The 14,240-nt window shown below is 41.7% G+C and overlaps 1 protein-coding gene across 1 annotated transcript; it reads right to left on the reverse strand.

The window, feature by feature from the left end:
• Window positions 1–71: 71 nt before the first annotated feature.
• On the reverse strand, window positions 72–13,986 carry bmerb1 (bMERB domain containing 1). Its single transcript, XM_028974811.1, has 6 exons — window positions 13,609–13,986; window positions 9,622–9,742; window positions 7,469–7,542; window positions 2,933–3,047; window positions 2,317–2,399; window positions 72–2,229 (listed from the first exon to the last, which is right to left on the reverse strand). The coding sequence occupies exons 1-6, from the start codon at window positions 13,769–13,771 to the stop codon at window positions 2,111–2,113; spliced, it is 675 nt and encodes a 224-aa protein (XP_028830644.1). The 5' UTR covers window positions 13,772–13,986; the 3' UTR covers window positions 72–2,110.
• Window positions 13,987–14,240: the final 254 nt, after the last annotated feature.

Genomic DNA, 14,240 nt, shown 5'->3' on the forward strand with positions numbered 1-14,240 from the left:
CCAGTCTGGTTTCGGTGGTGCTCGGGTGAACTTGTGCTGGTAGTTGATCAGTCACAAAATGAGCCTTTCCATTCTTTATATTGAAACATTTATTTACAGACACTGGATCACCACATTTCTGCATATATAGTTTTCAGTGTTCTCATCTACGTCAAGAACGAGTCAGTAAAACAAACCAAAATCACAAGTACCTCAACACCTGCTTAGAACAAGCAGAAATATTCTCTGTGACTGAGCATTCACTTGCTATTTCAGCTACTTGAATGTCCGAATGGCAGCCATAGTCTCAGAGTTTATTAGGTGCAGACAGGAATAATAATTGCATTCATCATTGCATCACAAAAAAAACTGAACTGAAATATCGGGGTATTTCAACCTTGTGTGTGATTGATCCTCTCCAGGGTGCCCAGAGGGAACTAGACATGAACTAATGGTTTGTGAAACACAAAATGGTTGCGCAGAAGCATTCGTCTCTTCACAAATCTTAGGAAGTCACCATCGTTATTTTGCTCTGCACAAGCATTTTTGAAACACCAACCAATCAGAATGAGCGGGTGGAAGGAACGATGACTAGAGGGAAAAGCCACTATTTGGTGGACAAAAAACCTTTGAGGTGACAATCTACACTTCCCAACCTGCAAAGACTCGTTTCAGGGGAGTTACCCCCCACCCCAAAATAAACCAACAAGGAACAGGGCACATGATGCAACACATACACACCTTCATGTCCTGTGCATTCTACTGTCTCGCTTGTTGGCTTGGTCTAGTTTCAGTGGCATTTTAATCAATCAGGGAGCCACTTTCAATATGCGGGAGACTCGCAAAACGTCTGGGACCAGTTTCACAGGGAACTGGGCATGCAAACCTTTAGACCCTCAGTTATTGCCTTTACTCGTTTGATCACGTTAATAATACCATTGTGTCTTACACCATTATGTGAAGAACGTATTACCACCTTATGTAATGTATGGGGCTTTTTTCCAAATTGGTATGTTTTCATCATTTTGTATTTGCGAAATAAGTTCTCTCTCAATTTACAGTGGCACAACAATGCTTCCCCAATTCAGGGGATCCATACCAACCATCAGTAGTCTGGAGGACTCGTTGCGGCCCTGACCCTCCATGGGTTCTGCAGTGACTTGGCAAGGGAAATTATTGGTGGATCCAGGTAGTTTAGTTCTCCCAAACGTAGAAAAAAATGTCTAAGACACAGCTGGGATTTTTCTAGTTTGAAACAATGGTTTTGAAGTCATGGTTGTCAAAATGTAAGAGATTTCAGGTAGACCTCAGACGAAACATCACTGTGTATTACCCCAGCTCTGGAAAAAAATTCCATGCTGTGGTAAGATTGCATCTTCACTCATAAGAGTGCTTTTAAACTACATGTACTTCCCATACAGTTCAGCCGTTCTTTTGCGAGTGCAAAATGAAGCAACCTTCATTGAAACCACGTACGTGATGCCTACCTGGTCCTACACCACCATGGATTTAAAGGGATGCGATGAATCACAGAGTTAGTAAATCGGGTGAATAGCGGCGGTGCACTCTGCAGTCCAGGAAGAAACCTTGGTATATGTTTTTCAGTTATGTAGGAGACTGTAATTGTGCTTGGTTGTTGTAAACGCAGTCTTTTACCAAGAGGGTTCTTGGAGGTGGAACTTTTGGAGACAGACTACTAGGGGGACTAAATTAGTCACATTTTGTGATCATCGGTAGACCAAAGTAACCACTATATGAAAAACTCAACAAGAAAATGCCACATGTACATCATAGTGAGAATGAAACAAGAAGGTCCTTAACCTCACGTTTGATTCAATTGTCCTGAAGAGCCAGATTAGTGTGTTCCATGCACCTACATTGACTGCACAAAGTAATTTGAGATTTTTGAACGAGTAGCCAGTTCATTAGCCAACCATATTAGAGCATGGAAAACACTAAGGACCACAGAGATGTTCCAGTCTAATCAAGGAACCAAGGAACAATGGTGACAAATGAACTTCATTCAGACCACAGGGGCCTATAGTCTCATGTTTTGAGGCAGGATGTGGGTTGGTTTTTTGAGGGTGAGTTGGGTCAGGTGGCCACCAGAGGTGACAGGACAGGGATGGTGTTACATGATAGTGCATTGGGTTGCACCGCAGCAGTCCTTGATGATGGCCATGCTGGATTTGGTGATAGAGTACTTGTTGGGCGGTGGTTCCGGGACTGACTTCTTCATCTTTGGAGGAGCTGGAACCATATGAAGACCATTCTTTATACTCATGTTCTCTGAAACTCCAGTGTATTTATGACTTTTGAGGAAAGTGTAAAACTTACTCTCTGTGACTTTTGAGAGTTTCTCAAGCGGTGTGAGTTTCAGCCTCAGGAAATCAGCCATCTCCTTGTCCTCCTCCTGCTCTCTGTGGGTTAGAGTGATGGAGACAGGGTGAAGACTCATAACCACCCTGCGTGGGTTGACAGATTCTCACATTGTCTGAAAGATCACCACATCATAATGCAAGAAGAATTTTATGATTAAAGCACAGCCTTTTGTACCAGATTTCACCTAATAGGCTTGTCAGACCTGGTAAAAATTCCAGGACTTCTTATGAGAATAACATACTTGAGTTTTTTTTTTTTTTTTAAGTAATGTGAGTAATATATTTTCCTTGTGCATTATGCATATTGCAAAGTATTGATAATTTTTTTAGCTGATGCCACCAACAGAGTCACGTAGGGAAATTGAATCAGCGAGATCATTTTGGTGCACACGTGTTTCCATTACTTCAATTTTTAGTTTCCTAATACATTCATACTATTCATTCATTCTGTAAAACACACATTTCTATCATATTTACTATATTGATTGTTGAATGTTTATTTGCTGAGAGGACTAGTGGGCACTGGAGGTGAGTGGTCTGACTATTACGATCGGAGCACAGATCAGCCTTGCCTTAATCTCTCGACCTCTGCGTCGTCCACCAGGAAATCCCTCTTCTGCACAAGTTTATGGATTTTCTGAATCAGCTCCTCCTCCTGCTGAAGATGCTTCTTGGTCTTCTCTTTCTCTGCAGGAGTTCAAAAGCCAGGCATGAGAACAGTGAAATCAGCTCAGGTGACCATGCGATGTTAATTTAACACAACAAATAATAATAATTAATCAACACTCATCCAGTCCCTTTAAAAAATCATAATATTCATTGAACAAAGGCTATTTTCTCTTTATCTTTGTTTATCATGCTCGGTTATTCACGTCATGGCTCGCAGGTATATAAGTTCAACAAAGCTCCAACTCTCCATCTGTTAGTTATTTTTGTGCCAGATGGCTACAATTCAGAATGTGGATCCTTTATTATGAGCTAATATTGTGAAAATTTGAGCTTCTCTGGCCCCGCTGTGTTGTAAACTATGAAAAAGAACTTAATTGAATTAATGTTAATGAAAAAAAAAAATCGAAAAACATTCATAAATAAAAAAAGTACAGGGAGTGCAGAATTATTAGGCAAGTTGTATTTTTGAGGAATAATTTTATTATTGAACAACAACCATGTTCTCAATGAACCCAAAAAAACTCAATATCAAAGCTGAATGTTTTTGGAAGTAGTTTTTAGTCAGTTTTTATTTTTAGCTATTTTAGGGGGATATCTGTGTGTGCAGGTGACTATTACTGTGCATAATTATTAGGCAACTTAACAAAAAACAAGAAATATATACCCATTTCAATTATTTACCAGTGAAACCAATATAACATCTCCACATTCACAAATATACATTTCTGACATTCAAAATCAAAACAAAAACAAATCAGCGACCAATATAGCCACCTTTCTTTGCAAGGACACTCAAAAGCCTGCCATCCATGGATTCTGTCAGTGTTTTGATCTGTTCACCATCAACATTGCATGCAGCAGCAACCACAGCCTCCCAGACACTGTTCAGAGAGGTGTACTGTTTTCCCTCCTTGTGAATCTCACATTTGATGATGGACCACAGGTTCTCAATGGGGTTCAGATCAGGTGAACAAGGAGGCCATGTCATTAGTTTTTCTTCTTTTATACCCTTTCTTGCCAGCCACGCTGTGGAGTACCTGGACGCGTGTGATGGAGCATTGTCCTGCATGAAAATCATGTTTATCTTGAAGGATGCAGGCTTCTTCCTGTACCACTGCTTGAAGGTGTCTTCCAGAAACTGGCAGTAGGACTGGGAGTTGAGCTTGACTCCATCCTCAACCCGACAAGCTCATCTTTGATGATACCAGCCCAAACCAGTACTCCACCTCCACCTTGCTGGCGTCTGAGTCGGACTGTGGCTCTCTGCCCTTTACCAATCCAGCCACGGGCCCATCCATCTGGCCCATCAAGACTCACTCTCATTTCATCAGTCCATAAGACCTTAGAAAAATCAGTCTTGAGATATTTCTTGGCCCAGTCTTGACGTTTCAGCTTGTGTGGCTTGTTCAGTGGTGGTCGTCTTTCAGCCTTTCTTACCTTGGCCATGTTTCGAGTATTGCACACCTTGTGCTTTTGGGCACTTCAGTGATGTTGCAGCTCTGAAATATGGCCAAACTGGTGGCAAGTGGCATCTTGGCAGCTGCACGCTTGACTTTTCTCAGTTCATGGGCAGTTATTTTGCGCCTTGGTTTTTCCACACGCTTCTTGCGACCCTGTTGACTATTTTGAATGAAACGCTTGATTGTTCGATGATCACGCTTCAGAAGCTTTGCCATTTTAAGAGTGCTGCATCCCACTGCAAGATATCTCACTATTTTTGACTTTTCTGAGCCTGTCAAGTCCTTCTTTTGACCCATTTTGCCAAAGGAAAGGAAGTTGCCTAATAATTATGCACACCTGATATAGGGTGTTGATGTCATTAGACCACACCCCTTCTCATTACAGAGATGCACATCACCTAATAGTAGTAGGCTTTCGAGCCTATACAGCTTGGAGTAAGACAACATGCATGAAGAGGATGATGTGGACAAAATACTCATTTGCCTAATAATTCTGCACTCCCTGTATATATGTTGATTGCATCTCAAGGATGTTTGTGGGGATCTAAATGATTGGTATAACCTGACAAACACATTTATCCTTTGAGCTCTACTCGTAAAATAGGCTAATAAAGCCGTCCTGCTGTTCCCATATTCGCCTACAGTGACGCCGCACAACCCTGCTTTACTTTCACCTCCTGATAAAGATGAGCTCTGCCAGCATCACAGACAAGAAGATTTCATTCTTGCAGGAACTGGATGGAATAAAGGTGTGGAATGGGCATTGACTCAAAAGTGTGTTGAAGGGTTAAAGTGCAGATGCGCGATTTCCAAAAGAGGTCTTTGTGCGTCACACGGTACCAATAAACAGACACATAAAAACTGAATGTCATGGAAAACAGCCAAGGTGTACAAAAACATGCAGCGGCCTGCAGTTTTAGAGCGGTGTCGCTGTCGCAGGACAATAAGACGTGAATCTCGATGACACGTGAACATAAAAGTATAGACTATTTATTCCAATAATAATTTCTAAGGCTTATGATTATTGGTGAATCTATTTAATGAAATATATCTCTCAGATTTTCATGTTTTTTTTATATTCATTTTTTTTTTCTTTTCATTTCTGACATTATTGAGACAGTCCACAGTTTACAATAGATGTCTTAAGTTACATTTCAGTTATGATGCAGATGAAGCCGATTACCTTCAAATCTGTCTATTTTTGTTATGAGGAATTCTTAAATGCTCTTAGCCTATTTTAATTACATTTTAAAAATTCAGAATCCAGAATTGTCAATTCCTCTTAAAAACATCTTTAAATAATTGTTCATATTTAGCATTTACAACATCATGCTGAGGGCTAGTGGCATTTTCACCTTTTTAAATAAATGTGTCTAGGATTAATTATATGCAGAATAAAATACTGGTTTTCACAAATTATGGTAATTTGCATATACTCAAGAATGTTATGAAGAGTGGTCCAAAAAAAACTTTTCTACTGCATTTCAGCCCTGCCACAAAGGACCTGCTGAGACCAGTGATCCTCTCATTAACACAAGTGAGAGTGTTGAGGAGCACAAGGCTGGAGATCATTCTGTCATGCTGACTGAGTTAGAAAAGGAGACTGGATGCTTTAAAGGGATGCTTGAAATCATTGTTCTCTGTTAACCATGGTTATCTGCAAGGAAGCACGTGAGGTCATCATTGCGTTGCATAAAAAGAACTTCACAGGCAATAATATTGCTGATAGTAAGATTGCACCTAAATTAACCATTTATCAGATCATCAAAACCTTCAAGAAGAGAAGTTCAAGTGTTCAAGGTGCCCAAGGAACTCCAGCAAGCGCCAGGACCGTCTCCTAAAGATGATTCAGCTGCTGGATGCAGAGCTTGCTCAGGAATGGCAGCAGGCAGGTGTGAGTGCATCTGCACGCACAGTGAGGAGAAGACTTCTGGAGGATGGCCTGGTGTCAAGAAGGGCAGCAAAGAAGAATAAAGAATTGGACTGCTGAGGACTGGGGTAAGGTCATTTTCTCGGTAGTTTGGGGCATCTGGAAAAATGATTGTCCGGAGAAGATAAGATGAGCGCTACCATCAGTCCTGTCTCGTGCCAACAGTAAAGCATCCTGAGACCATTCTTATGTGGGGCTGCTTCTCATCCAAGAGAGTGGGCTCACTCATAATTTGCCTTAAAAACAGATCCATGAATAAAGAATAGAATCAAAACATCCTCTGACAGCAACGTCTCCCAACCATCCAAGAACAGTTTGGTGAAGAACAATGTCTTTTCCAACATGATGGAGCACCGTGTCTAAGTGGCTCGGGGAACAAGACATTGAAATTTTGGGTCCAAGACAGCGAGTAGGCGGGGCGAATTCAGCCTGGGATTCTTCTGGGAAGACCAGGAAACTCCCCAGACTTTAATTCAACTGAGAACTTGTGGTCAATCCTCAAGAGGTGGAAGGACAAACAAAAATCCACAAATTCTGACAAACTCCAAGCACTGATTATGAAGGAATGGGTTTGTTCAGTCAGGATTTGGGCCAGAAGTTGATTGACCGCATGAAAGGGCGGATTGTAGAGGTCTTGAAAAAAGGGCCAACACTGCAAATATTGACTCTTTTCATAAACTTGATGTAATTGTCAATAAAAGCCTTTAAAAGTTTTAAAATGCTTGTAATTATACTTCAGTGCACCACAGAAACAACTGACAAAAAGATCTAAAACACTGAAGCAGCAAACTTTGTGAAAAACAGTTTTTGTGTCATTCTCAAAACTTTGGGCCGCAATTGTAGATTTTTCAGTTTTTTGGCTTTAGAATATCTGACAGAAGCTACATGCCATAGCTTTAAATGAAATATGATTTGATACATTTGTAAAGCTTGGGTGTTTAGACTGTATGATATGAGTTATTAGTCCAAATGTAACTGTAATGTGATCTGTCACCCTGCATGTCATGAGGTGGCACTGTTTAAAGAGAACTGCTGGTGGGTGTTCATACCCGGTACGGCCACAATCATCCTCAGCTCCTGTTTCAGGTTCATGATGTCTTTGCACAGCTGAATATCATCCATCCTGGAATGACAGAAGACAGGCAGATTTGAATATGTCATCATATATTTGCTGTCAATGGCTGAAGCCAAGGTGAAAACAAGAGCAAATATCAACTTTTATGTATAAAAAAATCCTGACACTGAAAAATATTCTGGCGTAGCAGAACACTTCACAACTGGCCTTTCACCGTTCAGTGGTGGATCAATATTGGAGGTTTGTATTATTAATAATAATAATAATCCATTAAAAGCCGTGCTATTCTGCATGTGGTTATTATTTCAGTGATGATTTTCAACCGTTCAGCCATGGAGACGTTTGACATTCAGGCTGGACAGGGAAGACCACTCAGATTGTACCAGTTTATAATGCACACAGTTTGCAATATGCGACACATTTCACCTTTCAAATACTATATCTACAAGGAATCAAATTCATTTTGGAAATGGAGGGTTCCACTTATCTGTTCCCTGAAAAACACAACCCATTTGATGCTGTCTTCTCAGCAGGGTTCTCTTAATCACCCAGTTGCTCTTAAAAGCACGCCAGGAGTTTGCATGTGATCGAATAATAGAAGGAAATAAAAAAAAATAAAAAATTCTTGTTAGTAGTGTGAAAGGTGTGACGCAGCTTTTCGTAACAATGTGGACAAGGAATGTTCCAATGTTGTTTTTTTCCAAGGAAAAAATTTGGTTCTCTCGAGCCTGCTGGACCAGAAGTTCCCCTTCCACCCCCTCGCTCTGACGGAACCCGGCTGATGACTCATCCATGCTCTCCTGTTCTCTCATCAACGTTCTCCTTCCTGCCCTCTCCCTGCTACCTGCAGCTTCCACATTCTGTCCGTCCACCTGCTTGTGACACCAGGGATTAATGTCTCTATGCTGTCATTTAAACTACTGGTCTGCACTGTGAATAATACAAAAATAAAGATTTAAATAAATAAACTAAAAGACAAATATTGTTTCTGGTCACTGAGGTTAGGTTTTAGAAAAGTGGTAACATCATCATATTGAAATATAAAACCCACCAGCTGAACTTGCTTCTATTATGCACATTGCAAACTGTTCCATTTTCAGTATGAATATGTTTTTTTTTTCCATAATCTGCATATATCTGGATATGTTAAAGGTCCCCTATCATGAAGTTTTCACTTTGTGAGATGATTAATGAGTTGCCCTAGTCTGTCTATGGTACCGCAGTGGCTAGAAATAACGATAGGTGTAAAGTACGCTTTGGTCATTCTGCCTCACCGTTCAGAGAGCGGCAGCTCAGACGGTCGGATCTGGAATTTGTCCCCCCTTATGACGTCATAAGGGGAATGGTTACCTCCCCTTTCTCATGCTTTGCCCGCCCAGAGAATTTCCCACCCCTCCCCTCTCTCCTCCCAATTAGCATTCAAAGCTACAGACACCAAAATGGTGCATCCTGGGGAAATCTCATCGTGGGACTGCCTGAAAGTGGCTGTAATTCTGCACCAAGGCTGAATTTGGGAAAGAGACTTCAGATACAGTATAGGGGGCCTAGCAATATGGCCTAGCAGGTAAGGAAACGGACCCGTAATCTAAAGCTTGCCGGTTCAAATCCCTGAACCACCAAGGTGCCACTGAGCAAAGCAGCGTGCAAAACTGTTCACCAAGGGTGATGGTTAAGAGAAGAGCAGAGGACACATTTCATTGTGTCACCGAGTGCTGTGCTGCAGTGTTTCACAATGACAATCACTTCACTTTCACTTACACTTCACTTTCATTTAATAATCTGAATACTAACACTGTTTGGTACCCATAATTCTGGTATTAAATCAACAACTAGCAGTCTATCTTACCCTGGGACCTCACAAAGACATAAAAGAGTACGTGTGTGAGAGAGAGAAGGAGCGAGAGAGAGCGAAAGTGGTACTCTGAGAAAAAAAGACCCACTGCTAGCACAACTCCAGTACGAAGTGTTAAGCAGCTTCTCGCCATGCAGCAAGACATGATGATTCCCAGCAGGCCACTAAACAAACGCCACCCCTCCCTCTCAGGATTCTGTGTAACTGCAGACCCCAGACACAGGATCAGCAAAACCCTGTCGTCGAGCAGATCTGCACAGGCAGTGGTGACTCACATGAATCGAAGCTCAGACTCGCGCCGCACCAGGACCTCTCGCAGCCGCTGAATGCGGACCATCTCCACCTCGATCTCGTCTGGGGACATGGTGCTCTCCACCATGCACACATCCTCCGGGCCTGAAGCATGATCATTTATAACAAGCTTCATTATCTATGGCAGAAAGAGTGCTTCCTAAAGATAAAAATATGCATGAATCATTTATGAAAATGATAAAAAGCAACAAACAGTAGACCAAATCTACTGAACAGTAATTACATGCGATTGAAGGCAGCACACATGAATACAGATTTCGATTTAGAAGAACACAGGAGCAAAGACGACACTTTTTATTATTTAACTGCCTGATGACGGAGACGAGTCAAGTGTGAATAAGAGTTAACACTTAAAGCTGTGATTCTTACTCAGAGTTGGAAATTGGGATACAACTGATTTCCCTAGTTTCTGTAATTTAACAAGCATCTGAGTGTATGCATTTTGCATACACTTCTTATGGTCTAAATTCTATCACAAAGATAGAAAAACCTTAAAAGCTTCCTGGTCCCCACAAGGACTCATACTTACACATACATAAAACACATATACTAAAAGTTAAACAAAAGGATTTACTTTTGCTGAGGTTATGTCTTGGCTCCTACTAGGAGGAATGAAATACTTACGTTCTGAATTATGAAGATAGTGGTATTTACAGGTCGGGTCTTAGTGGACCAAATGAGGGAAATTCTATGATGATATCTTAAAGGCCTTCTTTGGTGTCTGTGAAGGTCCTCATGCCTAGTTTATTTATGTTGTAACCCTGTGTTAGTCCACTCATTCCCGTCTCACGGTCGTGACAAGTTATTACATGAGGTCCCCACAAACACAGAAAAAAAAAAAAAGTGTGTATGCGTTTCTTGGGCTCTGGAAGTATCTGGATGATGCAGTCCCTGTCATGTAATAGGCAGCCAGCTCACACTCATCTTGAGAAAATATTGAGCTTTTGATAACCAACGACAGCAGCTTGGCGGTTTGCTTTAGTGAGCTGCATTAAGAGGCTTTTCTTTGGTGATACACCTCGACGAATACAGCAAATGATTGCATTTCACTGACTAAATGGATGACTATGGGACTGACCAGTGCTTGGCTTGTGCAATGATCCTTTACAGTTTGTGTGTTTAAATATTCATGGCGTAGACAGAGAGGTCAGATGCTGTTTACTCAGCTCTGGAGGTCGCCTCGCTCCCATCTTCAACGTGTGTGTGTGTGTATATATGCAGAACACAGCAACAGCCGGAATATAACAATGTAACTGCGATCATCTGGGTTTTTTAGGGTTCTTTTTCGTTAAGATATGACAAGTTTTGCATTGTGTTGCACAGATATTTACCCCCGGACAAGAATCATTTCGCCGAGCTGGGTTAGTAGATCTGTGCTTGTCTTGCCATCTGCTTTACTAGAGCTCAAAGAGCTTGATATCACCTCACTGATTAGAAATAGTGATATTCAGTTGAACTCATGAATGAACCGATTTTGATTGTCAGTGGATGATCTGAATTGAACTGTTTTACCGTTTTAAAGACGTTAAATATGGGCATGCAACATTTATTTGTCATTTGCCATAACTGCTGAAATTAGAACTGGATCACGACTGTCGCAGCCCATCCCAGAACATCGGGTGTGTGGCAACTAAAGCTTCATCCAGCTAAAGTATTTATAAGTAAAGTAATACTGAGATCATAATGAATCAAAACTTTCCATTCCAAAAAGGAGGCATCTCTGCATGTTCAGGTGTGAACTTGTTCCTGGCCCCACCCACAAGAATCTGCACATCTTTTGACCAGTCAAAACTTTGGACACACCTACTCATTTATCGGCCTTGTATTTTTTACACTACGTAGAACAAAACTTAAGACAGGACTATGAAGTAACACACGTGAGGTTGTGTAATGAACAAAAAGTTGAATATTTGAGCCTTTTGCTGTGACGGCAGCATTTCACACTCTAGTCTTCTCTCCACCACCTAAGCTTGACTAAATATGTTTCTTGCATTGGATTGGTCTCTATAGCCATTGTTACGTCCTGTTATTTTGGGTGTGTTTCTGTTCTGTGTTTTGTGCTGTTTGCAGGTGCCTGGTGATTGTAAATTCAGCCCACCTGTACCTGCTGTGGGACAGACTGAATAAAAGGAGCCTCAGTCTCCTTTTTTGGGGCTGCGCTTGCCGTGCCATCCACCCTTCCCGCCTCCCTACCATTTCCCTTTGACATCACTTCCGGTTTCCCCTGCGCTTCCCCTAGGAGGCAACGCAACTTGTTGTGTCGGCCTGCTTCGGTGTTTGTTTTTCTCTGTTTTCCTGCTTTGTTTGCCGATATTCGTTGTAATTCGTTTCGTATGTATTTCATCTTTATTTATATATTTAGTTGTTAATAAAATACTGGTTAAAATGATCCGTTTCGTCGTAGTAGGTTTACATTTGTGTCCTTTCTTTTGTTATGGGCCGGAGCCCCTAGACCGGCTCGTAACAGCCACCACAAAGGAGATGCAACCCTCCTTTTGACTGGTACTGTATATCAGACGTAACTAGGCGTGGTGTGTTTGTGGCAGAGCTTGTCTTGGCTTGTTTTACGAACGCCTGCACCGTGGTGCAGAAACTTCATGTTGCTGATATAATGTCAGTATCAGAATTGTGGCCTGACATCACTGTGGAGCTTCTGCATTTCTGTTTCTATGGCAGCCATTCCATGTGTTATTATCTGCATCAACACACTTTCAACACGATGAGCTGCTGAGAATCTGATCCACTGTCAATGTCCAGTGTTTATTATCACTTCATAATCTTGTTATAACCCTGTTTAGTAAGTTTAGCGTTACTGTAACAAATTGTATCATTTTGAATGTTCGATGATACAATAATTTGGAATCTTGATCGAACTGTTCAACATATTTACACAAAAATGACTGCTGTTCTGTTAAATTGGGTTGTGTCTCAGACCAATAAGTAAATGTTTTACATTTTAAAAACATTTAAGGGAATTGTTAAGATAAATATTACCTTCATAATAAATGTATGAGATGTAGAATTATCTGTTTATTAACATATTTTATGGCATATCTGAAACATTGTCATTGTTATTTAAAACTACGGTCCACTGTGGTTTATAATATATTTAGAAAATATAACATCATAAAAACTGATATCTATCGGTCGAGAATGTTCTAACAGAATATGAAATCTGAGATGTCTGGAAGTGACATCCAGCACACATGTCACCATTTATGTAATATTTTTCTTCTTTTTGTTTGCCCCTGTGGAAGCCACTCTTTCCTTCAGTCATGTTTCCCCCATTTGAGTCACTGTTGCTATGGTTACCAAGTATATAAATCTCAAGCCAATGGTCCCACAATACTGTTTTATACTGTGTGATGGAAATGACAGAAAACCCAGGGGACAGGAGATGTTTTTATGAAACATAATGATGCATAATATATTTCCTCATATAACTTACAAATTCTGTTTGAAAGGTCCAAATTCTGACTAACGGACAAATACACTACATTAAAAATATACATGAAATAAATATTCATATCCACTGATCCAGGACCTGCTGTTCCCTCACAATCACATCTCACTGGCCTCAAACTGGCTGTCTCAGGGACAGCGGAGCGCTGGGACCGGTCAAGGGCTAAAAATAAGGCCAGGAGAGTCCTGCAGGCCTCCCAGTGTTCCCAGTCCAGTTTACTGCAGCCTGCGCTGGCTGGATGTTTTTCTGGGAAGCTGAGGGCAGCTGTAGCGATTGCATTTTGATTAAAATGTTGCAGGGCTGGCATCCACGGTTCTTGTGCATGGATCCATGTTCTTTCTGCAAGCCTATACTCAGAAATTCCAAATCCCTGCACACATAAACAAGCATGCACGTTCTCCTGCACTGGTTATGCCACATATGGCTATATGCATAATTGATATGCAATATAAAATGCTGGAGAGACGTGTGGTTTCATCCTCCTCACCTTCCTCTCTTCTCCACTGCGTCTCACGCACCGCTCCGTAGCTCCTGTGCGCGCGCTCCGTCTCCGAGATGGACCGTTTCAGCTCCATGGCCGACCGGGCGGGATTCGGGCTCTGCGGCGCGGCTCGGGAGAATGAGCTCCACCGGCTCGGAGCGCTCAGCATCTCCGACCGGGAGCGACGCCGAGAGACGCGGCGCGCATGCGCACTACGCCTCTGGAATGAGTCACAGGAGAGGTCCGGCGTTCTGACACATCAGCACACTTTCAGAATAGCATACCGGTGGAGCAGAGTGATAGCCACAAACATAACCCTACCCACACGTACACTGACATTATGTGCAACTCTTACCTTTATTCGGTTGCACAATAGAGCGATAGACGCGACGCATGCGCATTACCCAAGGGTAGGCCATTCTGTTAAAACAACCTGAACGGTCCTTAATCCATCAAGTCTCCATCTAGTTCCAGGCTAATCCATCATCATAAATGTCCAGAAACACCAGCCACAACACTCAAACGAGTGAAGAATGCCGAAGATCTGGTGTTGGTGGATGTGTGAGGCAGCAGGTGAGCAGTCAGGTCTTGAAGTTGAAAATAAAGAAGTGTGACGATCAGAACCTGAAGAACAGAAC

Source organism: Denticeps clupeoides, chromosome 3 (assembly GCF_900700375.1).
Source record: "Denticeps clupeoides chromosome 3, fDenClu1.1, whole genome shotgun sequence".
Lineage (NCBI taxonomy): Eukaryota > Metazoa > Chordata > Actinopteri > Clupeiformes > Denticipitidae > Denticeps > Denticeps clupeoides.